Source organism: Calliopsis andreniformis, chromosome 5 (genome assembly GCF_051401765.1).
Source record: "Calliopsis andreniformis isolate RMS-2024a chromosome 5, iyCalAndr_principal, whole genome shotgun sequence".
NCBI lineage: Eukaryota > Metazoa > Arthropoda > Insecta > Hymenoptera > Andrenidae > Calliopsis > Calliopsis andreniformis.
The window spans coordinates 14,304,847-14,329,480 of NC_135066.1; the positions used below are offsets into that span (position 1 = coordinate 14,304,847).

The 24,634-nt window shown below is 32.1% G+C and overlaps 4 protein-coding genes across 9 annotated transcripts in view; 2 read left to right on the forward strand and 2 right to left on the reverse strand.

Annotated features, from left to right (window-relative positions):
* Positions 1-14,555, reverse strand: part of Zip (myosin heavy chain 10) — a 33,534-nt gene extending 18,979 nt beyond the window's left edge. For all 3 annotated transcript variants that reach the window (XM_076378427.1, XM_076378426.1, XM_076378425.1), the window contains exons 1-2: positions 13,842-14,555; positions 374-530 (exon numbers count right to left, since the gene is read on the reverse strand). In XM_076378427.1, the coding sequence (XP_076234542.1) occupies positions 374-530; positions 13,842-14,198 (514 nt within the window). In that variant the 5' untranslated portion in view covers positions 14,199-14,555. The remainder of the gene's footprint in view (positions 1-373; positions 531-13,841) is intronic.
* Positions 14,556-14,600: 45 nt separating this feature from the next.
* Positions 14,601-18,591, forward strand: LOC143179280 (uncharacterized). 4 transcript variants are annotated; one of them, XM_076378429.1, is made up of 5 exons: positions 14,601-14,630; positions 16,822-16,939; positions 17,158-17,241; positions 17,479-17,883; positions 18,007-18,591. In XM_076378429.1, the coding sequence occupies exons 1-5, from the start codon at positions 14,628-14,630 to the stop codon at positions 18,477-18,479; spliced, it is 1,083 nt and encodes a 360-aa protein (XP_076234544.1). In that variant the 5' UTR covers positions 14,601-14,627; the 3' UTR covers positions 18,480-18,591. The 4 variants fall into 4 exon arrangements, with proteins under 4 accessions (XP_076234544.1, XP_076234543.1, XP_076234545.1 ...); XM_076378428.1 differs by lacking the exon at positions 14,601-14,630 and adding an exon at positions 16,350-16,741; XM_076378430.1 differs by lacking the exon at positions 14,601-14,630 and adding an exon at positions 16,350-16,741 and having other exon boundaries at positions 17,575-17,883.
* A 207-nt stretch (positions 18,592-18,798) lies between these two features.
* LOC143179632 (venom acid phosphatase Acph-1) lies at positions 18,799-22,508 on the reverse strand. The gene is made up of 6 exons (XM_076378947.1): positions 22,383-22,508; positions 20,758-20,862; positions 20,426-20,682; positions 19,850-20,012; positions 19,181-19,510; positions 18,799-18,981 (listed from the first exon to the last, which is right to left on the reverse strand). Exons 1-6 carry the CDS (start codon positions 22,506-22,508, stop codon positions 18,799-18,801), a joined length of 1,164 nt encoding a protein of 387 aa, XP_076235062.1.
* A 704-nt stretch (positions 22,509-23,212) lies between these two features.
* LOC143179633 (ciliary microtubule inner protein 2C-like) lies at positions 23,213-24,413 on the forward strand. The gene is made up of 3 exons (XM_076378948.1): positions 23,213-23,377; positions 23,599-23,763; positions 24,034-24,413. Exons 1-3 carry the CDS (start codon positions 23,213-23,215, stop codon positions 24,298-24,300), a joined length of 597 nt encoding a protein of 198 aa, XP_076235063.1. The 3' UTR covers positions 24,301-24,413.
* Positions 24,414-24,634: the final 221 nt, after the last annotated feature.

Below are 24,634 nucleotides of genomic sequence, written 5' to 3' on the forward strand. Positions count from 1 at the left end.
TTAAGTACAGTAGAAAAAATTTTGTGATCGATTTGATTTTCTGCTCTCCTGAAAAATGAAAAAATAAGAAGAAAAAAAAAAAAGAATTGGGTCAATTCGGCTCTCACAAAACAAAAAAGGAAGAAAGAAACCAAACATGTGTGATACAAAATCGACTCTATTGAATGTAATTAAATTAGTACACAAGGGTAAATAAAAAAATAGTTGAAGACTATGGAAAATGACAAGTCGATAGAAAACTGTATGGAAGTAATGGACGTATCGAGGGCTGACTAGACGAACGAATGGGACGAGTAATTAAAATGCCAAACAATCAAACATCTCGATGGCCGAATAAAGCGTAAATGAATGAACAAACAGACGAAGCAATTACCTTGAAGCATGGAACGATATGCAGTGTCCGTGATGGCAAAAACGTGGGGTGGAACCTCGTGTCTCTTGATGCCCTTATACCTCTCCATTATTTTTTCCGTGTAAATTGGCAGCCTCTTGTATGGATTTACCACCACGCAGAATAGCCCCGAGTACGTCTGCAATCGGATAAGCATAACCCTGAATAAATCAAATCGAAGATGATAATCGACTACGCGACGGTGAATTTTTTTTGTGGAAAAAATATATAAAACGAATTCTTAAGATTATTAGTAAAACATAAGTAACTTGTTTGCTGGAGTGAACGAATCAAATCGTCGTGTAATAGTCCTTGTATACTTGATAAAATAAGTTTATTGTAACAATTGGTACTATCATCGAAATTTATGTCGAGTAGTATATCTGCAGTTTAAGAGATAGCTGTCACATTTTCAAAGAATTAGAATTAGAGATAAAGAAAGGAATCTGTGTTAGATCCAGATCATGTAAATTATATTTTCAATAATTATGCAACGTTACGAGGGTCGCCTCGATGCCAGCTTTTCAAATGATATGATTCAGTGTTTTCGTTTACAGAACGCTGCTGCATATTCTTAATTGGAGTACTTGGCATCAAAACAGATTCCAAAGCAATAGATAACGAAGAGGTAATTAAAATAGCCAATTAAGAGTGTGTATATAGGGTGTTCCTAGATAATTGTTGCATGAAATGGTAGACAATAAAAGCAAAAGTTACGAGTATATTTAATTATACGAAGACTTTCCTTTATCATTTTCTGTACAGAATTTGATAGTACTGAAAAATAAACATTCTTAAGATATATTAAGATTTGCAAGTTTGAAAGGAGTTGAACCAAAGTCTTAAATAACTTTTTCTTGATTATTCACGCAATATGAAAACTATATTTCGTTTTATATAAAACATCAGAACAATGTAAAATCATCAATAACTTATTAACACAAAACAGCCGAATGCAAATACTAAGCTTACTATTAATATGTCTTATTGCAACAAACGCTATTATGAAAAGTAAACAATATTACTTAAAAGGCGTTATCTTCTTTTTATCAAATCAATTAAATGAAGTGCACGACAAATGCATTAGACCAAACAGGACAAACATCAAGGCTGGGACACATAAACAAAATAACGCGAAAGAGAAAAGGAGAACTAGCTGCAACTGGTTTAACAAGAACACTATCGTGATAAGTTCTGTTTACATTCGATCAATCGATTATTATTGTCATCGAAATTGGCATACGTAACTATAATTTTTTATTTACGATATCATTTGCATCGTTATTTTTTTTATACAAAGAAATGAATATAGAGATAATAATGCATTGTCGTGTAGCGATAACTGCACATAGTACATACACATATTATCAATGGCGAATAAAAATAGCAATCATATGTACTAGAAGTCGCTGTCGATATATAAACATTGTCGGTGAAATGATTGGTGATGTAACCCACATAATGATACGTAAATATGAAGGTAATCAACACCCACTAGCAGCTGAACCAAAATATAATACGAAGAGTAGGTACCTACGTACAGTACTGCTCATAAGTATTCGAACGATTTCACAAATTTGGAAAATTACAGATTTATTGGTAGCAACCAATATTTATTGACATGACTGCTAAAAATACAGTTACACTATAATTATTACATACTTAATTTTAAGATATATCGTCAAGGACCCAGTTGCTGATCAGAACTCAATTCCTGATCAGTTTAGTATTTCAATACACATATGAAATTTCCTCTCATAAAAGTTTGTCCCAAAAGCTTAGTAAATTATTATTACCTTGTTGTGGTCAAGCAACGCGACCCAAGTTGCATATTTTGTTTTTAAAATATTGGCGTTTACAGTTTTCAACTTCATTGCTGTCTTATGGACTTGTGTTATTTTGAACTATTCTTTTTAAGTGAAAATGTTCTTTCAGTACTCTTGTTTCTTTCTAAAAATACAAATTCTTTCTTCTAGATCTCAATTAAGGCATTAACACAAATTTTTGAAAAAGTAACAGGTCGTTTTGCCTTACAACCACAGATTTGTATGTGAAAATAGCTGGTGGTGAGACACAATTGAAGTGATCAACTATTGCTCCCTTTATACGTTTTATTTTAAGAACTAAACCATGATTTAATTAATTTTTTCGTGAATACGTTAGGAAAACAATGCTTCTCACTCTCAAGTGATTAAGAACTGGATTCACGGCGGTAATAGAAATACGAAAGAAATGTAAAAAATATACATCAATTGCTACATCTGTATTGAGAAACCTGTATTTTTTTCAACACATAACGCCATTCGAATACTTATAAGCAGTACTGTATATTAAACTTGTTTCACGATGTAAAACAATGAAATGTAATGCTATTCGAGTAGCATTAATAATTTGACTACTGCGATGCATTTGACAGTAATAAAATATTACTGTGTCTTAATTTTCGTAGATGCTGCAGATTTCAGCTTCACTCTACTAGCATCCATAGTTGGATTCTCCTCTACATCGCTACTGTTCAATTACAGCGTAATTCGTGCGCGAACCGATCATCGCAGAAGCTCGTAGCGTACGCATTTTAAGTGATTTGCTACGCACGCGTTGCACTTTAACCATCAATAGCTCCATAAATTGATAAACGACCACGCTCTATAAAGTAAACGAATAAGACGAGTGCAACGTCGAGCCGACACGCTCTTGCATCTTTTTTTAATACTTCAGATTTAAACAGCGTGCCCGTGAAGAGTCTTAAAGGAACGTGAAGTTACGAACGCTGAGGGTTTTTCATTCCTTCTTTAGAAACTTTAATTGAACCTACTAGAAATAACTGGACAACTCGCTTTTTGAAAATGTGAATGTATTTGTCGATACAAATTTTATGTGAAATAAATATTAATTTATTTATAGAAGAAATCTAGTTCTGCCATTAAAATGAAATGACTACCAATTTCAATTACTTGTAAATCGTATATCTGCAATTATAAATCCACTGGAAGCATGAGAATTTCTAGTTATGTCTTGATTAATAGATAAAAGCGTTGTTTTTTGCCTTAAAAAGTGTATCCTTAGGAATTCTGCTTATCTCATAAATTACTATGCTTGATTAAAGTACTTAGCGCGTTACAGTTAGAACTGTATAATAAAACACAGAGCCAAGGATATGAGAGTCTCGGCTGCTTCAGGCGAGAAAAAGTATGAACAAATAAAAATACCTATGGAAAGTAGACAATATGTATTTTAAGTTCGATTTCTATTTTCTTTATAAATATACATATAAGCCAGTTTGGAAATAAACTTTTTATCGATGCTTTGCGCCTCTAACGCAAATTGCACTTTCTCGATAGGCGTTCCTGTCTAGAATATGCCATAGCTTTTATCTGAAGCTTTTTTCTCACTTGGATGAATAATTTACGAGTTAAACGGAACGACAAGGCGAAGGTATGCGTCACCGTTCGGGAAAGATGAGCAAGCAGATCGGTTTACGCTTTACACAAGTTCATGCTCGCGCGTCTAACCACGAAAAAATGTCAAGTAGGAAACGATCAAGGGGTATTTATAAAATTTCACGTTAAATTTCCTCCATTCGGTGCCTTTTAATCCCCTGAATAGAAACGAACCTCGTTAATTTATCAAATGCTTTTATTGCTAAAATAAAATAGTTATCGTCAGTAAATAAATTTAAAGATACCAATGTTAGATACTTTAAATTAAATTTAAAAACAAATTGAACAATAACTGCGACAAAATTAAACGACTCGAAGAGGGTTACGCACTTCTGTAATAATATCCCGTAATTAAGTACTCTCAAATAAATTCCCTTAATAAAAATTTGAAATATACACCTCGTCATAAAGAGTCACTCGTTCATCACAAATATAAATTAATTAAAAGTATTTTCATGTGTTAACAGAAATGAGACACAGCTTAGAAACAGCAGCTTCGATGTGAACGAAAATGTTGCAAGAATTCATTGTGCGATAATAATGGTACCGGTAGTTGCTCGATAAGAGGTTAAATAACTTTGCTCCGTTTCAGTACCACCGATAAGAGGATAGCGGTGGGTTTTGCGGTGTGTTCACTGAAACGTTGAAACGATGACCTAATAATCGGTACAAAGAATCTTATTGTTGCAAATGATCCTTCTGTACAAACGGCAAGACTCGCGTATCGACATCCTGAAGTTTCTGACTGATAACGTTTTGCAGACACAGAGATACTGATGTCAACTGGGAAGCTCGATCTTGAACTGTATTATTTCGCTTTCTTTTTCTCTCTTAATCCATTGTTAGCGTCGTCTATAGCCATTTCAGCGATCAATGGAAGCTACACTGAACGCCTGTAGGCATCTGTGAAGATAATTAGAGATAGAATTCTAGGGTTTAGCGCATAAAGCGTCTGCAAAATAATTAATACTGACGAACTTGTAGTATTGAGTGTTCAAATGTTAAACCAATTCACATGAAATATGGAATAATGTGATTATTAATGGCCCCCTTGGGTGGATATAAATTGAAAATTAAGTAAATAAATAAATTTATACAAAAATACAGTATTAGTGGTGCCTAATGCAATAATTATGTCAAGATTTGTTTGAAACTGTATATAGGTATTGTAAAATAAAATATTTTAAGTAGAAGTAATTAGAATACAATTTTAGAAGGCGTAAGAAATTATTTAGTGAAATATTCATTATTGCGTGTATATTAATCAAGTGTGCTATTAAAAGAACGATGCATATTAATGCATATTGATTATATTGTTTGTATCGGAGGCTTAAGCACAGTTTGTTTATTTGTTGTCTCAAGTGGTATTAAGAGACTTCAATTTGACGATAAGAAAATTTAATATTTGAGTAATCGAGAGTTGATAAAATTTTAAGTAGTAAATTAAAAAAAGTATGGCACTTTATCAATCATTTTAATAATTTTAAAGTAAGGCGAAATAAAAAAAATCGAAGTCCAAGATGTAAAAAAAAAACCTTCACTCTTAAATTTATCTCTAGCTAAGTTTAGCGAAAAAACTCAATAATAAAACATCTGAAAGCATCTAAAATTAGTATCTACACATATCTTTTGAGAAGTCAGACAGTACATTTTAATCAATACCTCTTTCCTCACTTTTTACACAACTCTTATAAATATCTTAGTTAACTTCGTCTAAAAGTCCTGAGAACGCTTTCAAAAGATTATTAATCATACTCTTTGAAAGAAGCACATTATGCTTACATACTAAAATTTCATCAAATATTTTCTACTTTCTTAGCACTGTAAGAAGATAGCATCTTTACATTCTTTTACAATAAAAGTTACTTCGTAACACATGCGTTCTTTTTTCAATCGCTCAGCAGATTCGAAAGTTTCAAATTACATTGAGTAACAAATTCAATTGAAGAAATATTTTCAACATTTTTGTACTTTTTTTAAAAGTGAGATAGGTAAATCTAACCGAGGTCAGACAAAGTCTCAATGCAAGGTAGGGATCCACGACTATTTTGTTCCCTTTTTTTTAAACAGAACTCTCTCCTCGAAGGTCTCCAAAACCGGTCTCCAAGAGTGTCGTGTCGTCGACCTGCCTAACATTCCTGGTTATAGCTGACTAACAACCACTGGCTCTATCTCCCTCTTAAGGAAAATTGCATCTTTTTCATCGCTCCGTCACATACGAGGCCAAAAAAACGACGTAACATCACTTTCAGCACAGATTCATGAATCCTTGCGTCGTTTCGTCATTAATTGCTTACTCTGACACACTTGCCTTTAACTGCACGTAATGATTCATCAGAAAAAGAAAATGCTAACAACGATAGAAAGTTAAAATAATTTTCAATAACTCATTTCATTTCTCTCGGTAGCGTCGTATCATTACTAACAACATTATCTATTATTAATAGTTAACGCAGTCTATTTTGTGGTAACATTATTCACCATGATGCAAGTGATTCGAATATGTACAATTTTTGTGGCGAGATTTTTGTTCGGTTTAGATTTTAAAATAATGTGAAATATTTTTGGTGTTGATTATTTATTATTCTACTTTGCGTTAGTGATACTTTTTTACAAGGTTGAAATTTTTCTAAAAAATATTTAACCAGAATTGGAATTTCAATTTAATATCTATTATTGTGCTTTGTAAAACACATTTATAAGCTGTGTGCCAATGTCAATACCGACGGCGCAAATGAAAAAGTATACTCCATTAATCGAAGAACGGGTCGAAAACAGAGAATCAAATTTTTAAATAACACGTTTCGTTTTCGAGGATACTAAGGCTGAATTTTAACCAAGTACAAGTGTACGGAAGTATAGGTTCAGGCAGTTGAGGGGGACATGGAGGTGAGAGGGTACTCGCTGCCTGACCACTGACTACTACATCTACTGTAAACCAGAGGCGTTCTCTTCAAATAATATCGTGATTTTCCAAAACGCTTAGATCTTTCAAACCCTCATCTTAAAATCATACGAATTTAGCATAAACGATTCCTTCGTAGACACTTTCCACAGCAAGAGAAAATGAAGTTACACACATTTAGATGTATTACTGTGCTTAGCTCGTAAGAAGGAGAAAAATAGAAGAAAATATAAAAAGAATAAGATAATGGTTAATGTCTTTATAATAATGGGTCGTAATCGTTTCGAGTTACTGACCATTAAAATTTGTTACACGAGCAGAGATCCTCATAGCAATTGTAGCATTATTACTCCGTGCCGTTTTCTGCACAATTTATCACGGTGATCAGACGCACGCCTCGAATTCACGATGCACGCTATTATGCACGTAGATGGAATGTCCCGAGAGGAGAAGTCCACTATTTCCGCATTTTATTGCGTTTCCATGACTGCACGTCACCTTTCCTAGGAACACCATTTGCCCTCTACTTTCTCTACTCTACAGCTCGTGACGTCATAGAAAAACCTGAAAGCAAGTGACGTGTCCGCTGGACGTTCTGCTTTCAAAACTGACGTCAAAGTCGTAGTGAACTTGTATTCGTGTAGTTTCAAATTTAGAGATATCGTTTGTATGAATAAGTAAAATAAAAAAAAAAAATCAAAGAATTAAAATGTTTAAAAAAATTGAATTAAAAATAAAAAAAGAAAAGAATTTATATGTCCATGACTCATTATGCAGTAAACTTGCATATTGAAGTTATTTTTGTAGATATTATGTACTGAATAATTTTATTTTATAGTGACTATATACTTTAGAAAATTAAGATCTTTTACTATGTAATAATGTACATTAAAGTAATGAGGTAGGTATTACCTCAAGATTAGTTCACTAATAGGGATCAATAATAGCTCGTAACGAGATTTCGCATGAGAACCAGCTCTAAAGCATCACTGTAATTAAAAGGTCATTTGGCTAGAAAAGGAAACCTATTTTCGCTTAAGTTCCACAATTTTAGTTCGTTCTAAGATAACAATCGGAGTACTACTGCTAGTAAAGTCGTACTGCATCAGATAATTTCCCATTTCACGTTTTGGCTTAAAAGATTAGGAATTCTTTAATAAATATACTACGAAATTACTTAAAGGATTGGAAATTATCATAGAAAGTAATGATCAGTGTACTAATTATTAAATATAATCAAAACATGAATTCCTTTAGAGAAGAAATCATTATTCCTGCATGTAACTACAGAATTTATGAAATCATCTAATGCTCAATTATTTTACAAAATCTGACGAACTCTTGCAATACCCAAATGTGTATGAAACATTTAACTACTAAAGTGCTTAACTAGTCCTAGTTTTATCTTGCAGTGCCTTAATGCTGCAATTAGCGACAATTAATGTATGTCGATTTCTATCGGAGCAGGCAATATCAAAAGCATTTAAAACAATATTTATCTCAAGGATATAATGTTTATTAATACTTTCCTTTTTAGTTTTATTCACCTATTCCAAACTGACGCAATTTTAATTGCAATAAAACCTAATCATTTAATAATAAATGTAATAATGCTATCGTTAAAAAACAGTAGCTGGCAAGTGCATCAAATTCCTACCACTATATTGGATCCTTTAAATCCCGAATCTCTTTAAATTCTCACTCAACATGTATAAGCAAACATATACCATATTATTTTCGACTGACACTCAAAGAAGACAAGGAAAAGGGGAAAAGATAATCCAAATATCAAAGTAGTCGAACATTAACAATCAATGCCAAAGAGATTTAAATTTAAACGAAGAGAAGCGTAAAATTGAGCATTTAATGTACACCACGAAAAACTGAACACTAAATATGAAACATAATTTTGAAAAATATGAAAAAACGAAAAACAATTTTTTAATTATTTTTCACATTTTAGAGGAAAAAGAACAATGATTCTATTTCAAACTAAAAAATCGTGCACTGTAAAGTTAAATATAAAAATCTCAGGTTTACACTCGCTGAAGATTCACATGAAATACCTACTTATTCGTAGGTAGTACCTAAATACTAGTACTTACTAGTAGCACCTACTAGTAATATCTAGTAGCAGTACCTAGTAGCAGTACCCAATTAGTGTCCTAAGAGAAGTCCCCTAGAAAGCATTGCCTCTAATGATTTCCAGAGGACATCTCGAGAGACGAATACTCCATATTTTAAATCTCGAATCTCTTTTCCTTCACACCCAGTATACAAAAGCAAACACCGATTTTTTTCATCGACGTTCGCCCGAGGAGAAGCAAGAGGAGGATGAGGGTGTGTGCGCGTGGCGAAGTGACGTGTTCGTCACTTCAATCTCTATCCCGGAATCTGTGCGGTTTCGTCAGAGTTCGGTTTCTTTCCTAAGAAGACCGAAACTGCGAGTTGACTATAAAAGGCACGAAGTCTCCAACGAAACCTGCCTCTTTCTCTTATCCTCTTTTACTTGTCAACGGTGTATTACATCGGGAGAGCGTTTATGGTGCCGCGAGGAAGCGGGTTAAGGACACTCGTCCTTATAAGGACTCCTCCTTGATCGTTCCCATTCCCTTCTCTCCTCTCCTAAATTTGACAGATCGAAACGCGAAAGTCTCTTGCGGCTTTTCCCTTACGCCCGATTCTCTGGTAATTAAAGGGTGACACCAGGTTCCAAAAAATGCAGAATATTCATTAGCTTCTCTCTTGGAAACCATTTTCAGAAAATTTGTTCTTTAGCTACATAAACGTTATTCAGGAAGGTGAAAAGTATTTTTACTTTTTTTAAAAGCAAATTGATCTTCTTTGCTTGAGATAATAGCCTTCTATAAGTGTTAAAATAAAAGCCTTATAATAAATTGAAAGTCACAAGAATAATGACAGTCAATTCTTGTTCCTGTTCTTTACCCCGAAATGAAAACTATTCTTTACTTAAATGGTAACTATAATTATAAGACTGCTATCTGAGGTTTTAATTTCGAAGCCACCATGTTTGAAGATGAGTAAAAGAACAAATTGTTCAAAAGGAGAATAGTCCAACTGTGATGAATTCTACAACAAAAGATTTTAGATTCTCAGCCCTTCGTAGGCTCAATAAACAAATGATACAACACAGAGAATCTGGAATAACAGAAAGCAACGGAAGATAATAAGTCTATCAGGTCACTTCAAAAATAAGTTCTTTATCTTGCATATAAATTTGCAGAAATAGAAATTTAATACCCCAAGTATCAATTAAAACCTTTTTCTACCATTGTCATAATGACAGGTTTACAAAATAGTAATTCATACCTGTTTAATTATAGTCCATGTCGATTCAAAATAAAAATAATATTTTCAAGAAGTAAATCACGTATGCTAAATAACAGTATCAGTCGTGTTGACTCCTTCGATAATTCTTGTACTAAAAGTTAATAATAACAGCCGATTGTAATTACTGGCTTTTATTGCTTTAGAGAGCGATATCACTCATAAAGTTTGATGACCTAATCCTCTAATTTACTTGAACCTTACAGCAAGAATTTCATTTCTTTTACAAATAACGTTGAACATCAACGTGACTATAATTGCTGTAATTAATTGCATCGTTAATCAATGCAGGAATAGTTCAAACGTGATCGTATACTTGAAGGAGTCGGTCGATCGTGATTTTGAAGATTCGCATGATTTTCGGACGGTCCGCGGAATGCGATATATCGCGGATCGAAAGAAGAAAAATCAGCACGTACGAGGCACATGCATGACGTCATCCTCTCGTGTCCTAGAATGCTTGCCATACGTAAGCAGATATTTCTATATCGTAAAGCCCAATAAAAACTGCGATTCTTTTAATTAATATCGAACGATAGAGGCCTGTGCAATCTCTACTTGAAGTTTCATCCAATGAATCGTTGAGTTATCGTTAAAACGGGCAAAAAATACATAGGAAGTGCTCGTCATCCTGATCCATACCTTTCTATACTATCCGTAAGAAGAAAACCTTATTAAATTTTATGGAGCAAAAAAATGCTTCCTTTGTTAAAAAAATTGTCTCCTTTTATCCTTTTCTTTTTTCAGTTTGAAATAATTTCTGAACATTCAGTTATCTAAGATTCAATGCAAAGTACTATTAAATTTGACATAAATTTATCAATGTTCCAATTTACAAATTGTATTTAAAAAATGTGGAGACTTTAATTCATGAAAGTTGTTCATTCAAACGCAATTCTCATTCATAGAACCATCTCATACGTGTTCACAGTAAAATTTTGGAATCGTATTGTACTGGAGGAAAGAACGTTAAAAATTACGGTGAGTCAATGCTACGTGGAAACAAGGTACGACCGTTATCAGTCTCTGATAACAGTCAAGCAATTGAAATGTGGTGAGGCTACTCATTGACATTCGCTCTCCCTTCGCTTTGCCAGTCTAAACCATTTTGAACATACCTTTTCATCTGTTGCTTGAAGCAATACAGTATCCTTTCTGCGTCCGATTTTTTAATTTTATGACTTTAAAACATATGATTTCGCTTATATAATTCTATCATCATAATTCACTACCTAATTTGCATAATTATACCATGTACAATTTATCGAAGGCTCTATCGAATTTTTTGATAAAAAGTCAATTTATTATTATTATTAAGAGTAATTTATTTTATAATCTCGAATATACGTATTTTTCATTCAGTAATAAATAATCGATAATTTCTAGCAGAAAAGAATGGCAGTATCTTTCGAACCTGATAAAAAGATATTGCACAAACCTTTCTTTCATTTAATAGACTGCAAACCTATTCTACGATAGCTTTCACGTCGTAATACCAGTCCCTTGTTCTTGTTCAATAAACAGTAGCAGTTCATGGCGAGAGAATCACTACAAGCAGTAAGCAAATTATTGCTCGAATCGTTCGTCCAATTCATGTTTACTTTTCGTCGTGACTGCTTTGTGACTCAAGAAAAAATCTGAGCTCTGCTTTAAACGTTAAAATACTGTTTTTCAGATCACTGACATTTAAGGAATATTCGTCAAAGACTAAACTTGTATTTCGTCCTTCTTTCGTAATTTGCTTCTACAAGGTACCCACTTTGGTAAATAAGTCGACTAGAATGAACGTTTTTCGTCGAACGTTTCGAAATTACTGTCTTGAGTCGTTCGAAAAAAAAAAGTCGTATGACTAGTCGTATATGGAAAAATTTGCTTAATACTTTGACTGACCAATCTTTAAAAATCTGAATTAATGATAATGTTGCAGACTAGTCTAAAATAAAAATAATTCTCTTATCATTTCAATTTCCTTTTCATTATCAATCACTCGAATAATATAAACAGTTATTCATGTATCATATCTGTTTATTATTGTTCCCTGGCTCCTGTCGTTTTCAACTTTTTAAAAAGATGACAGAAAAAGAATAGTATTACTATTATTAATGATAAGGAAGTTTGAGAGATATGATAATGCTAGTCTCTAACGAGGGAAACACCAGAAATAGATAACTCTCATTAGATGTACAATAGAAAAATACTTGAGCATAAGACAGTGAGATAATCAAATTCAGCTAGAAGCTTGGATTAGGTCAGTGTTATGTTTGTAAACATATTTCATATTACAATTTTAGATCATAAAAATTCACATGTCTTTAATGCAATATTAAAGCTTCATCATAAATATTAATTAACCGCTTCTTGCTTGATAAATATTTGTTTAATTTCTTTCCCAAATATCCATAGTTAGTCTAGATTTCTTGTTTGAATGTTAAACGTACGTCGATTAATAAAAGATGCAGCTACTTGATAACAGTAAAATTTCATAGATTAATGATTATGAATAGAACTTCCTATTTATGTTACATGTATGAAAACATGTGTATTCATTAGACTAGAATTGCTTGGAATATAATGCAAAAGATACATTATATCAAAGCATTTTATAATTATTTCATAGACAACAACCAGTTATAAATAAATATGTATAAAGTTAATAGAACTACTAAGGTCAATTTCAAATTTTATCATTTTTATGTGCAAGTAAACATAGAGACACATCTAATAATATAGTTGTTATAAATGATCTAACTTTATATATCATAGCACAATGAAATACTTAAAATTACTAAATATTGGAATTAATAAACCTTTAAAAACAGATATTCATTTTTCAAATTTATATCTATTATAATTTTAATTAATAGATTAACAGATATGATGTTTGTAGAAGACTTGGCAAAGGTTATACTACTCATTTCTATATATAATATTATTACAAATATCAATTACTAGTAATTATTGTTAACAATAACATCTGTAACTGGCATACAACAAAGAATGATAAAGTAACTTACAAAATAAAATTTTCTTGAATAAATCTCTACAACAGCTATATGAATGATTATATATCAAATAACATTTATCATAAAAAAAGCAAGTAATTTAATAATCCTCCCATTATTCACATTATAATTGACCTTAGTCTTCTACATACGACGGACAAAATAGAAAATTAGTGAAGAAACTGTCAGTTGGCACTTCAACTCTAACCCTTCGACATACAACTAAAGTGAAAGAAACTTTTCATATAAATATCATTCAATTTTGCTCAGATCTCCAAACACACACTGATAAAAAAGGAACGGATTAATATCCAAAATTAAAAATATTTCTGTCAACTTAATAGACTGTTCATATAAATAACCAGATTCATTCAGAAGTATTTTCTTCATAAAAAAGCATGATCTACTACACGTCAATTGATGCCAAGGGGTTAGGAACCCTTAATTCCTCCTTGACTCAAAGGAGACCACAATGCAATCATAACAAGACTGCGGACCTTCATGCATTTATGTCAAATTTCAACATGCAAAGACATACAAAGTACACATAGTGTACAAAATTCTACAAAATATCGAAAGTTAAATACACTTTACAGTATTTGGAGGGAGAAACAAATTTCCAGCTAGGTTACACTTCCTCCGATTTACGAAAATCGGAATTTGCATAAACATCCGCAGTCCACTTGTAACAAGCCATCGCCGATCGCCTTCTGACAGTTTCACCAAAAGTATGCAGTAAAATCTGTCAAACTCACGTAAATGAGGCCCGAGTAGTATCTGTCTTTGAGGTTATGCAGCACGGAGGCTTCGTTCAGGCACGTTAGCTCGGCCATGTCCTCGACCTTGTCGAACTTCGGCGGATTCATTTTCTGGATATCATCTTTCGCAACAAGGACCCGTTTCCCAGTTTCGGCGATCTCCACCTCGACCTCGTCACCCCGTTCACCCTTTATCCCAGCCGCGACGAAACCCTGGGTCTCGTGCGGCACCCAGACCAGCTTCTTCTGCGTCCATTCCGCCTGAGTCGCTGGATCGTTGAAATTATTCCTGTCAACCGAAAGGAACCGCAATTCGGGGTCCGAATGATCCACCCTCGAGTCGACGTCCGCCATTTTTGTTTTCGAGATCACTAGCTCCTCGAGCCGGCTTCAGGGACGAGCGATTCCAAGGACGATCCTCGCGAGACTGACCTCTCCGTAACAAGGACGCACATGTAACTAATAAACGCCCGTTTTCACGTCGTTTTCGGAGTGTCCGTCGCACGGCGGTGGCTCGAAACACTTGAGACTGGAGAGATATGGACGATTCGTGGTTCGTTCTCCTACGAGGCACCGTGTTCTTCTACCACCTTTAACGCTCCTCGAGATTGTTTTCTTTCTCGCTCCTCGCGGCCATCTTCTTCCTTCCTTACGCCGAGAGCAGTGGTGGGGGTGTGATTCGAAGGTAGGCTGCGCAGCGGCGCTCGTCTCGCTGAGTGACGTGTTCTTAGTGAAATGTGATTGGGCATCTGTCGAACGCGACGACCAATCGGAAGACGGAGAATGGTGAGTCATGTTGAGTTCGTGTTGGATTCGAGATTTGAAGGCGATGTATCCTGTCTATGTTTTACTCGTTCTATGGTTTTGCATGGTTTAGGAAAGCCTCGTGAATCGCTGTCTGTAACCGTCAAAGAGCGACTTCGTGGATGGGTGATGTTGCGTCAGTATAAGCCTGTGGAAATTTATTTATGTGATTGGAATAAAGTTTGATTGGAGAATTTTATTTGATTTTTTCTTTGGGGTTGTTATTTTATTGTTGTAGCAATTGTTTTGAATGTTGAATTAAAGAGAGTATGTATAATTTAGGAATGTAGAAGGAACTAATGTAATAATGGAATATATCGTTTAAATTACGTACTGGCTTGAAGGATAGCCGCGCCTATTTCACAAATATGGCAGTGGGCTGCGTTTTTGCCTCGCTGGTTTAAATTCTGACGTATTATACGCTATTTAGGAAGTGTTCGACTGTCGTAGACCGTGGAAATTTATTGAAAAAATATTTAAAACCATTCATGAGCAGACCATGATAACAATAAATATGTTTTAGATGGATACGATTTCAAAATCAAAGGATGAGAATAAATAAATTTGAAATTTCAATTAGTCGAGTTTAGTTTTTACTATAAAAAGTAATTTATGTATTTTCAAAGTAATTACAAATCATTATAAATTTTATTAGTTTTAACTTAATTTAATTTGATTTACAATTGTTATCAATTGTTAGCAATTTTATACAATATAGGTCTCCCATGCAAACTTGACAGAGCAATTGCTCTCGTGCATTGAATACAACCGATTCCTTTCACTTACTTCTATAAAGAAATTCTTATAATTATTACTTTTGGAAGTATGATTAAATTAATGATCAAATGATCGTAAATATTTGTGAATGAGAATCAATATGTGTAATTGGTCGAACTCGTTATTAATCCATTAATACTGAATCAGGATAAGGTTAGGTAGATTTGCCAAGTTTGTATGGGAGACTTTTACATATTTAGGGTGTTACAAATAATTTGGAAATAATGTTAAAGATGTAGATTGTAAAATATTCTATAGATTAAGATATTTTATCTCAATATATTCATGCTGAAGATTAAGTTTCGCGCTCTTTAACTGGAAAGCGACACAATTTAGTGTTTGTGTATTATAATAATGCTGTATAAAGACTTTTATGAGTTTTTACTTAATTTTGTCATTTCAAATATAAATTCAACGTTTAATAAATACATGTGTCATATTTATGCTTGGTTTACTTTTATTTTGCTTTATAATGATTTCATTATTATTTAGTGATACTATAGTAAGACAGTGTTTGGAAAATACAAGTCAATATAATACATGATATTCAAAATATGTGTAGTGTATAGTCATAATAAAAGTCAGATGATGTTATCGTTAGTGTTATCTATAAGCAAGTTGAGTGATAAACATACGTCACGTCAAGTCAACAGCTTGCGCGTATCACTCATTTGCTTCAATATAATGATAATGACACACCTATAAAATCTGCAAATTATTTTCTAATTATTGATATGCAAACTACGACTATATCGTTTAATGTGCAATATTTAATTCATTCTGATTAATGTACAGAAATTACTATCAATGGCAGATTACAAGGGAAAACCATAATAATCTTTTTTTGTTTATTTTTTGATTTTGCGTCACAAGAAACAATGTTAAAAAAGAATCGAATAAAAAAATAAAAAAAATTCAAACTTGAGTTTGTATTCAGCACCCCCATGCGTATGCACAAACACGTGCTAAATGCAAAATAGAAATATCTATTGTCTGCCTTGAATGTTAACATGAATATTGAATGTTAACAAAAAAAACCTAAAAAATAAGCTTCGTCGTGTTTGTGTTTCTGTTATCAACAGCTATAAAATAAAGTCGTTCTGGACTCGCTTCAATTCCTTTACTTACTACTGTTTACTAACATGTCCATATAGTCGAGGAATCCCTATTCTAAACGCTTATATTTAATCAACGTTATTGTAAAAAATTACATAATAAATAATAACTACAATATTTGAAGAAGTGAATAATTTTGTGATCGAAAAATGTATCAAACGGAAAACAGTTTTGCGAATGCGATTTACAACAACGAAAATGTCAGTATGGGAAGTTAATTCGCAATTATGATTATCTTGTCTGTTCGTAGATTTTAAATCATATGAAAAGTATGTTACAGGTAATAGTTGTTGATTTGCGAAGTGACACTTTAACGAAACCGACTAAAAGAATGCGAGAAGCAATGTTTAATGCGGAAGTGGGCGATGATGTCTATGGAGAAGATCCAACTGTTAAGAGTATACTAATAATTTCTAATAATTGATATTTTCTATTTTATAATATGAATAATTAAAATGTTTAAAAAATCGATTTCAAAAAATGTTCAAATATAATTCTTGTAATTGATACTTAATAATTGGAACGAATACATTTATTCCTTTGGTGATTTATAAAAAATGTAGTTTGTACATACCATGTTATTTGTACAATTCATGTGGAAATTGCTAATTTTTAGAATTGGAAGAAAAAGCAGCTGAGATGGTTGGAAAGGAAGCTGCAATATTTGTAACTTCTGGAACAATGGGCAATTTAATTGCTAGTAAGTAACACATTAATTTATGATAAATTCATCAAATGACTATCATAAGTGTTACCATTATCATTTGAGTGTGTTCAGATCTAAGAGAGAATCTTTAAGTATTTTCTTTGTAAGTTTCTGGTAACTAATGATTAATATTGTCTATATGTGATCATTAATATTCACTTAAAATTAGTTCTTCGTTTATTAATGATAAAGAAGTATTTATTGTAACTTATTTCAAGTTTCCTATTATAGTAATGAATCATTGCAATGAACGAGGCTCTGAAGCATACTGTGGTAGTGTGAGTCATTCTATATTACATGAACAAGGTGGTGCTGCCCAAATTGCAGGAGTTAGTCTTCGCCCACTAAAAAATAAACATGATGGTACATTTGAGCTGTCTGAACTAAAATCTTATCTTCGGTCAGATAATGATCATGAGCCAATTTCAAAACTGGTAATTGTGGAAAACACAACAAATGGAATAATTGTTCCGCAAACTTGGATAGAGGAATTAGTAACTTTCTGCAAGAAACATAATTTGAAGTTGCACATGGATGGAGCCAGAATATGGAATGCAAGCGTAGGATCTGGGATACCTGTGAAAGAAATTGTTTCAGGCTTTGATTCTGTGACGTTCTGTCTTAGCAAAGGCTTAGGTACGTTCTGTTTTAAAAGGTTTGTTGTTGTTTCCTTGCACAAATGATTCAATTCTTATTCAATGTGCTGTTATTAAGCTATTTTTATCATTTAGTTTTTGTCTAAAAGATCTTTTTATTTAGGTGCTCCTGCAGGTAGTTTGTTATGTGGAAGTAAGGCATTCGTTGTTGCAGCACGAAGAGCAAGAAAAGCGTTGGGTGGAGGTATGAGACAAGTTGGTGTTTTAGCGGCAGCTGGATTAGTTGCTATTGAAGATTCTATTCCGATTCTAAAATATGACCATGAGAGAGCTTTTCTCCTTGCTTCTTCAATAAATGAAATTCAATCGAAGGTATTCTCAGTCCATTTAAGCACTGTGCAAACAAATATGATCTTTATACAGGTAGATAAGAATATCGCCTCTTCACAAGAATTTGTTAATCGTTTAAGAGAAGTTAATGACGATAATGACGACGACAAAATTATTGTCAAGTGTTCAGCCTTAAATGATTCATCAGTCAGACTTGTAATTTGTTACGAAATTACAGATAGACAATTAATGTTAGCTAGTAAAAAAATTAAATATGTTATTCAAAAGTTAGACATGAAATGTTAATTGCTCCTTTTCATTCTGTTCATTTTAAAATACATATTTTATATTTATATAACAATATGAACCAAAGAAATGAACTGAACTATATCTAATAAAAATAGCAATTTTTTTTATAGAACAGATTCATAGCACCATGTTATTGTTATTTTAATTGTTATCCGCAATATTGGAATTGTTAATAAATTTGTTAGAATATTAGTCTATTTCGTTAGGTAGATTTATTTTAGATCAATGTAATGATTCATAACATTGATAATATTATTTTTGTGCATTGTAGTTTTATATGTTTGTACTCGTTATTTGTGACATTAAATTTTACCTTTTATTTGTCATAATATTTGCGCAATTGGTCTTTCGTTACCGCATCCCATAAACAATCTAATTCCTCTTCTGTCGGAATAACATCTTTCATAAGATCTACATATTTATTGACTGGGCAAACCTCATCGCATCCGGGAAGAGTATACGTAATCCATTTTTCCGTAACGCCAGTCCAAAGTTGTAACTATTCACAAATTTGATTATATTATACAAAAAACGTATATCTAACGAGCTTTTTTACGTAGCAATTAGTTATACAATGGGAAAACGTATAATTATTCGAAGAAATTTTAAAATTATCCTTCTCTTGAAAATTTCTAATTTTAGGTATTCATGATTTCTAAAATATTCGAATTATGCAAATTCTGCTAATGACAACTTACTCGAACGAATATCGCGCCAGCTTTATCTCGCAATTTTTCAACTGCAATCGTCGAACCGTAATTTGGTATTGCTGGCTCTTTAAAACCACTTGCTTTGGCGAAACTTGCGATATTTAAGTCGTGAGCACTATACAAGTATATCTTTGGTGCATTACTACGTCGTCCATCGAGATTCATGTTTTCTATAAATTTTTTTATTGTCACACCGCCGGTGAGTCGCTGCAATTTCTTTGAATAGTTAAGAAGTTCGTAACCGAAAGCCACAACTTCCTTCATTTCTGTTAGTATTTTTGGCGTGACCCATTTTGGTAAGCGAATATCCATGCTTTTCTGAAATATGAAACTCATTATTAGTGGTATATTAAAAGATAAAGTATTACAATTAATCATAATTAGAATCTCTTAAACAAAATATGTCTTACTGTTGGAGTAGAATTTATATATCGAAAGCAAGATGTGTTGACTTGTTTCGTTCGGTTCATGAAGAATATAATACTATAATATTTTACAAGTACTACTATATAATAGTTTAATAATTTGCAAATATTTAGCAAGTATTACTAATATTTTACTACTATTGTATTTTTAATTACAGCCATAGCTGTAATTTTTACCAAAATAGATTTGTAAAAACTGTTTTATACGACAATAAAAAATATTGAAATGTACCAGCGATGACAGTAATTGGTAAGTATTAAAAACTGCCGTCACAGGAGCTGATGACATGTCTAAACCCGTGTTTTCTCCTACAACTTCGAAGAGTTTCTCATACTTTGCTACTTGTCTATTAACTTCAGGTAAGTTTCTCACTCTCTTATATTCCTGCATGTATCTGTAAAAACATTTATACATTAATTTCCGACAGTGTTGAACTTGATGTTGGAACAGTAGCACTTTTGCCCCTTTGTATATATAATCTTATTGGTGAACTTATTATATTGGTTTTAAACTAGATATACGTATAAAAAATAAATTTCTCCTGACTAAAACTAATAATTTGATTAGTTTCATGATTAATAATTTTTTAGTTTAAAATCTGTCCACTTGTATTTTATAGAGTTGATCAATTCGACTTCTCACAGTCTTAAAAGCGCGTACCTTATGTATTGACCACTCTATAAATTCGTAGTTTCATTACAAATCATTTAAAATGAATTATCTAATTGTCTAGAGTTCAGTAATAGTACAGTCACTTAATAAAAGAAAAAATTAATTCTACTAAAATTGAATACATAATTAACTTACAATGAACATGGCTGTGGCATTAATAACGAGTCTACAATCAATGGCGCGTAAGACATTGGTATTGGCTTCCAGCTTCCACTCTTGCACGGTGGATGCGAGGGATATAATCCTGCAATGACTAATTGTAGAGTCATTTTTGTTCGATCAACGTCTGTACTAACAGCAACTACTTCACCAGGGCGAGGAGTGCTGCTCAAAAAGTTGTCATATTTATCTCTGAGCATCTTTCCCAAATTATATGCCCTATAAAGTCCCATCTGACGAAACGAGAAAACGTTATTCTAAGTTTCGTTTGGAGTTGGAAAGCTAGTTTGGTGAAACTTGAAACTTACATCAGTTAATTGACCCAAATTATGGGGATCATATATGGAGGCGTTGAATGGTAGCTTGGGATATAATTCGCTTTTGCGTGGTGTACGATCACCATGTCTGAATAGCTAAAAGTTTATTAAATGTAATGATGAGAAAGTATTGATGCATAGTGTCATACATGTAAACATTTTTCATTTCCAAATTATTAACTGTCGAAGAAAGTCTAAAAATATGTGTGCAATGTGTCTGACTTGGTACTTATTCTACTGCCTTCGCTGTGTCTGACTTCTAATACAAGTCGCCAGTAGAATAAGTTCCTAGTCAGACACACATTTATGTCACGCGTTGTGAGATAAAAATTAGGAAATATGTATTTTTTTATCAAGTGCTAATTTGTATTTTTTTTTTCAATATTAGTTTAATATTAAAACAGAAGAGAGTTGAAGAGCTTAAATATTATTAATAAGAGCTTAAATATTAGCTTAAATATCTCGCTGTCGACAAGAAATACTGGTTAGCAATATCTGAGCACGAGAAATGATACTCATTACAAGCGATCTATCAACTGAACTGATTATTGTTGCGACATATTTAGATATGATCAGATACTTATAACAATTTACGGATGAAAGAAGAATTTTTGAAAAAATAGAACAAAACGTAATGAAAAAACTTAATCTTTCTTTTTTTTTTCAAACAGTGATTTGGATTTTGATAAAAAGAGAATATTTTTAAATTGAAACTATATTATTATAACTAAACCATAGTATTTTTATAAAAAATTAACAAAATATATGTGACGATATTTAATAGACAGATTTATTTTTAAATAAATGATTTAAAAAGTCACAGGAGTGTCTTTTGCAAACGACTGAGATATTAAAACGATAATATAATTTTATTTAATTGCCGATAACTCTTTGTTTTCATATCACATGCGATTGTTAGAAGTGGATAATTTGCGATATCGCAATAAGAAATCATTAGTCACTCGAAAAGATATTATGAAATATCTTTCATTTAGTTGAGCGTATACTGTAGACAAATAATCTATTTTTATTCTTGGACACTTGTTTTTTAGTCTTCAATATAAATTATTAGAACAATTATGTAAAAAAACAATGTGTAGAAATCTTAAGGAGTGGTAGGTGAAAGAGGATCATAACAAATATTTTTAGTTAATAAATTAGAAACTGAAAATGGATAATTATGTTTGGAATTATTTAAAACATCGTTTTAGAATATAAAAATATTCGAATAAAATGCATGTAAATATTCATATACTTAATTCACAATTCTTGAAAGTTATTGTTTTTAGAATACAATAATGATTATTGCTGTTATCCACAGCTTTGAAAATTAATTATTTACTTCGATTTATTGTCAATTTGATTAGCTAAAAGTTACTTTGAATCTTTGATAGAGTAACTATCTTCCCGGTTAATGTTGTTGATCGACCTCGCTCATTTAATTTTGATCGGAGCAATTCTATATTTAATTCTTCTCTTCAAATTCAAGTTTCGACTATATGTATAAACGTGAATATAAGTCAATATCACGTGTCTTTATAATCTCCTGTTTTTCATGGTCATTTAAAAACAACATGCTCTTAACATAGTATGTACTTAATTACTGTAACGCTTACCACTTGTACTAATTCCACATTGTATTGTGACGTTATATGTTTAGAATATCCTTGTTGTAACTGTAGGAACGATATTAGAAATAATAATCCCTTAAAATAAATTTCTCTACAAGATCTGGGTAGCATTTTCTTAGACACTATTAACGAAAGAAAAAGACTGAAAAGTGTGAAAAATAGTAAATTTAAGGAACACTGGATTATCCACATGTACAAAGTATACTGATTCATTTGTCGTGTATCGAATAGTATTTATAACTTATTAAAGTACATATTTCCGTTTAAGTGGGGGAATCGTAAAGATAACTCGTTAAATTGAGAATAGCGTAGGTCTTCAATCATTCGAATTAATTTTGATTATATCCAGAGATAGTGGAGAGCCAAAATTATAAGTGTGGGTATCTGTTATCAGAGTTTCAGGAACAATTTTGAATCTATGTATACAATTTAATCACACGTATGATTTATTGGTTGATATTTTTTAATTGATGATGGGAGAATATACTCTACAACTCTATAGTTTAATCGTATATATTTGCGTAAGATATTAAAATGTATTATTAATTTAAATATCAAATCGTATTAAATTTGTTACATATGGTGTCTAATAAATAATAAAGTTTACTGGCTATAGTTCGTAAAATTTTGCCTACTGATAGTGAATTCCCATTATTGAAGATAACAGTAAAGTTTACTCGGAAAGAACCGAATCTTTTGCTCATTTGTTTTTTTATTTTAAAAAAATTTCATTATGATGAATAACCTAGCAACTTCGCAAAATGTGTGAAGCATAAAAATTTTCTTTATCTAATATGGTAAATAAATAGTTGAACATGGGTACTCATACTCTGTCGGAAACGAAGGCCGCTTATCATCCACCATCGACCATGCTCTCCTTCATGGGTCCTTCCCCGACGAAGTTAGATGGTTCTTTACACGATGGCAGGACTGACAGCTATTTCCAGGCTTACAGAAACAACGTTTTATCAAAATTCTCGGTTAGTTCTTTTCTTTTACTTTTTACACTAATATTTTTAATAACATATTCATTCATGATAACACAAATTACTAATTCTTCCACTCTTCAATTTTAAAATCTCACCTCGTTATCATTTTTACACATTGCAATTGTGTGAAACTTTATTATAAATAGTAATAGTTTATTATAAAATAATAAGCATAATTAATTTCTTATTTAATTCTTACAAATTTGTTATAGGTGCCATACTATGATTGGGGGTTGCAAAATACAGAATACAGTGCAAAACCCAATGTGCCTGCAATAAAAATGAATCGTATAATTAATCGTGATTTAAATATACCCACGAATAAGATTTCAACAATTGATTCGGGGCGCATGAAAGAAGTCGATGATTTATATAAAGTAAAATGATTTCAATTTTTTAATGTCAAAAAATGTTTGCTTTTATTTAAAAAATAGCGTGACTCTAAAATACGCACGCAGCATTGCACTTGTGAAAAAATATGGGTATGAAAATACTTCTCTTTGAGCCATTCATCTTTTTCTTCTAACTTTAACCAGAGAAAAAAGATGATTTGTTGCAGTTGCGTGAATATATACCACACATTTTTGTCGAACTTTTATCAAATATCTAAAAAAGAATTCGTGTCTATGGAAAATGTGTTTTTATAGATAGTACAGATGCATCGTAGTCAGTACAAGGATCGTACCAATACTATTCATCCATTAGCATTCTTCAAGATCGACGAGTACGAGTATCAGTGCGCCCCAGGAATGACGACGTCATATTTCACAAAATATCCACAGAATTATGTCGATTATAAAATACCGATAGTTGTACCTCTTACATACGAAAGACGAAAGCAAACACCTTACATACCTGACCTGTCCCTCGTTGGAATTTATAACAAGACAGGTTGCATAGCTTACAAACGATAATTTATCGTTTTTTTTTGGTTTTTGGACATGCTTAGCAAGTTTCTTCGAAAGTATGTTATAAATTTCGCTTTCAAGACATCTGTTATTAAATAAAATGCGATCATTTTACAACACGTCTTGAATATAAATTAATTTATTTACCTATTTAGTATAACACAGTCATATACAATTTTTTATTCTTTATTATGTAAGTAAAACAATAACGAAATATATAATATATAAATACAATAAATAATACAGTACAAAGTATAAGTAATGTACAGTAAAGTTATAAAAAAACCCACAAATTTTTCAATAAACCAATTTAAAATTTGTTGAGGCAAAAAACGACTGA

What these genes read in the sequence shown, in the direction of transcription:
- LOC143179280 (XM_076378428.1), top strand. Translation starts at nt 16,691, where the DNA reads ATGTATCAAACGGAAAACAGTTTTGCGAATGCGATTTACAACAACGAA. An exon ending in AGAAGATCCAACTGTTAAGA is followed by an intron (nt 16,940 to 17,157) that starts GTATACTAATAA and finishes GCTAATTTTTAG; the next exon opens with AATTGGAAGAAAAAGCAGCT. An exon ending in CTGTCTTAGCAAAGGCTTAG is followed by an intron (nt 17,884 to 18,006) that starts GTACGTTCTGTT and finishes CTTTTTATTTAG; the next exon opens with GTGCTCCTGCAGGTAGTTTG.
- LOC143179632 (XM_076378947.1), bottom strand. Translation starts at nt 22,508, where the DNA reads ATGCTACCCAGATCTTGTAGAGAAATTTATTTTAAGGGATTATTATTT. An exon ending in ATGTGGAATTAGTACAAGTG is followed by an intron (nt 20,863 to 22,382) that starts GTAAGCGTTACA and finishes ATAAACTTTTAG; the next exon opens with CTATTCAGACATGGTGATCG. An exon ending in CTGGCGCGATATTCGTTCGA is followed by an intron (nt 18,982 to 19,180) that starts GTAAGTTGTCAT and finishes ATTTGTGAATAG; the next exon opens with TTACAACTTTGGACTGGCGT.
- LOC143179633 (XM_076378948.1), top strand. Translation starts at nt 23,213, where the DNA reads ATGGGTACTCATACTCTGTCGGAAACGAAGGCCGCTTATCATCCACCA. An exon ending in ACGTTTTATCAAAATTCTCG is followed by an intron (nt 23,378 to 23,598) that starts GTTAGTTCTTTT and finishes AATTTGTTATAG; the next exon opens with GTGCCATACTATGATTGGGG. An exon ending in AAGTCGATGATTTATATAAA is followed by an intron (nt 23,764 to 24,033) that starts GTAAAATGATTT and finishes GTGTTTTTATAG; the next exon opens with ATAGTACAGATGCATCGTAG.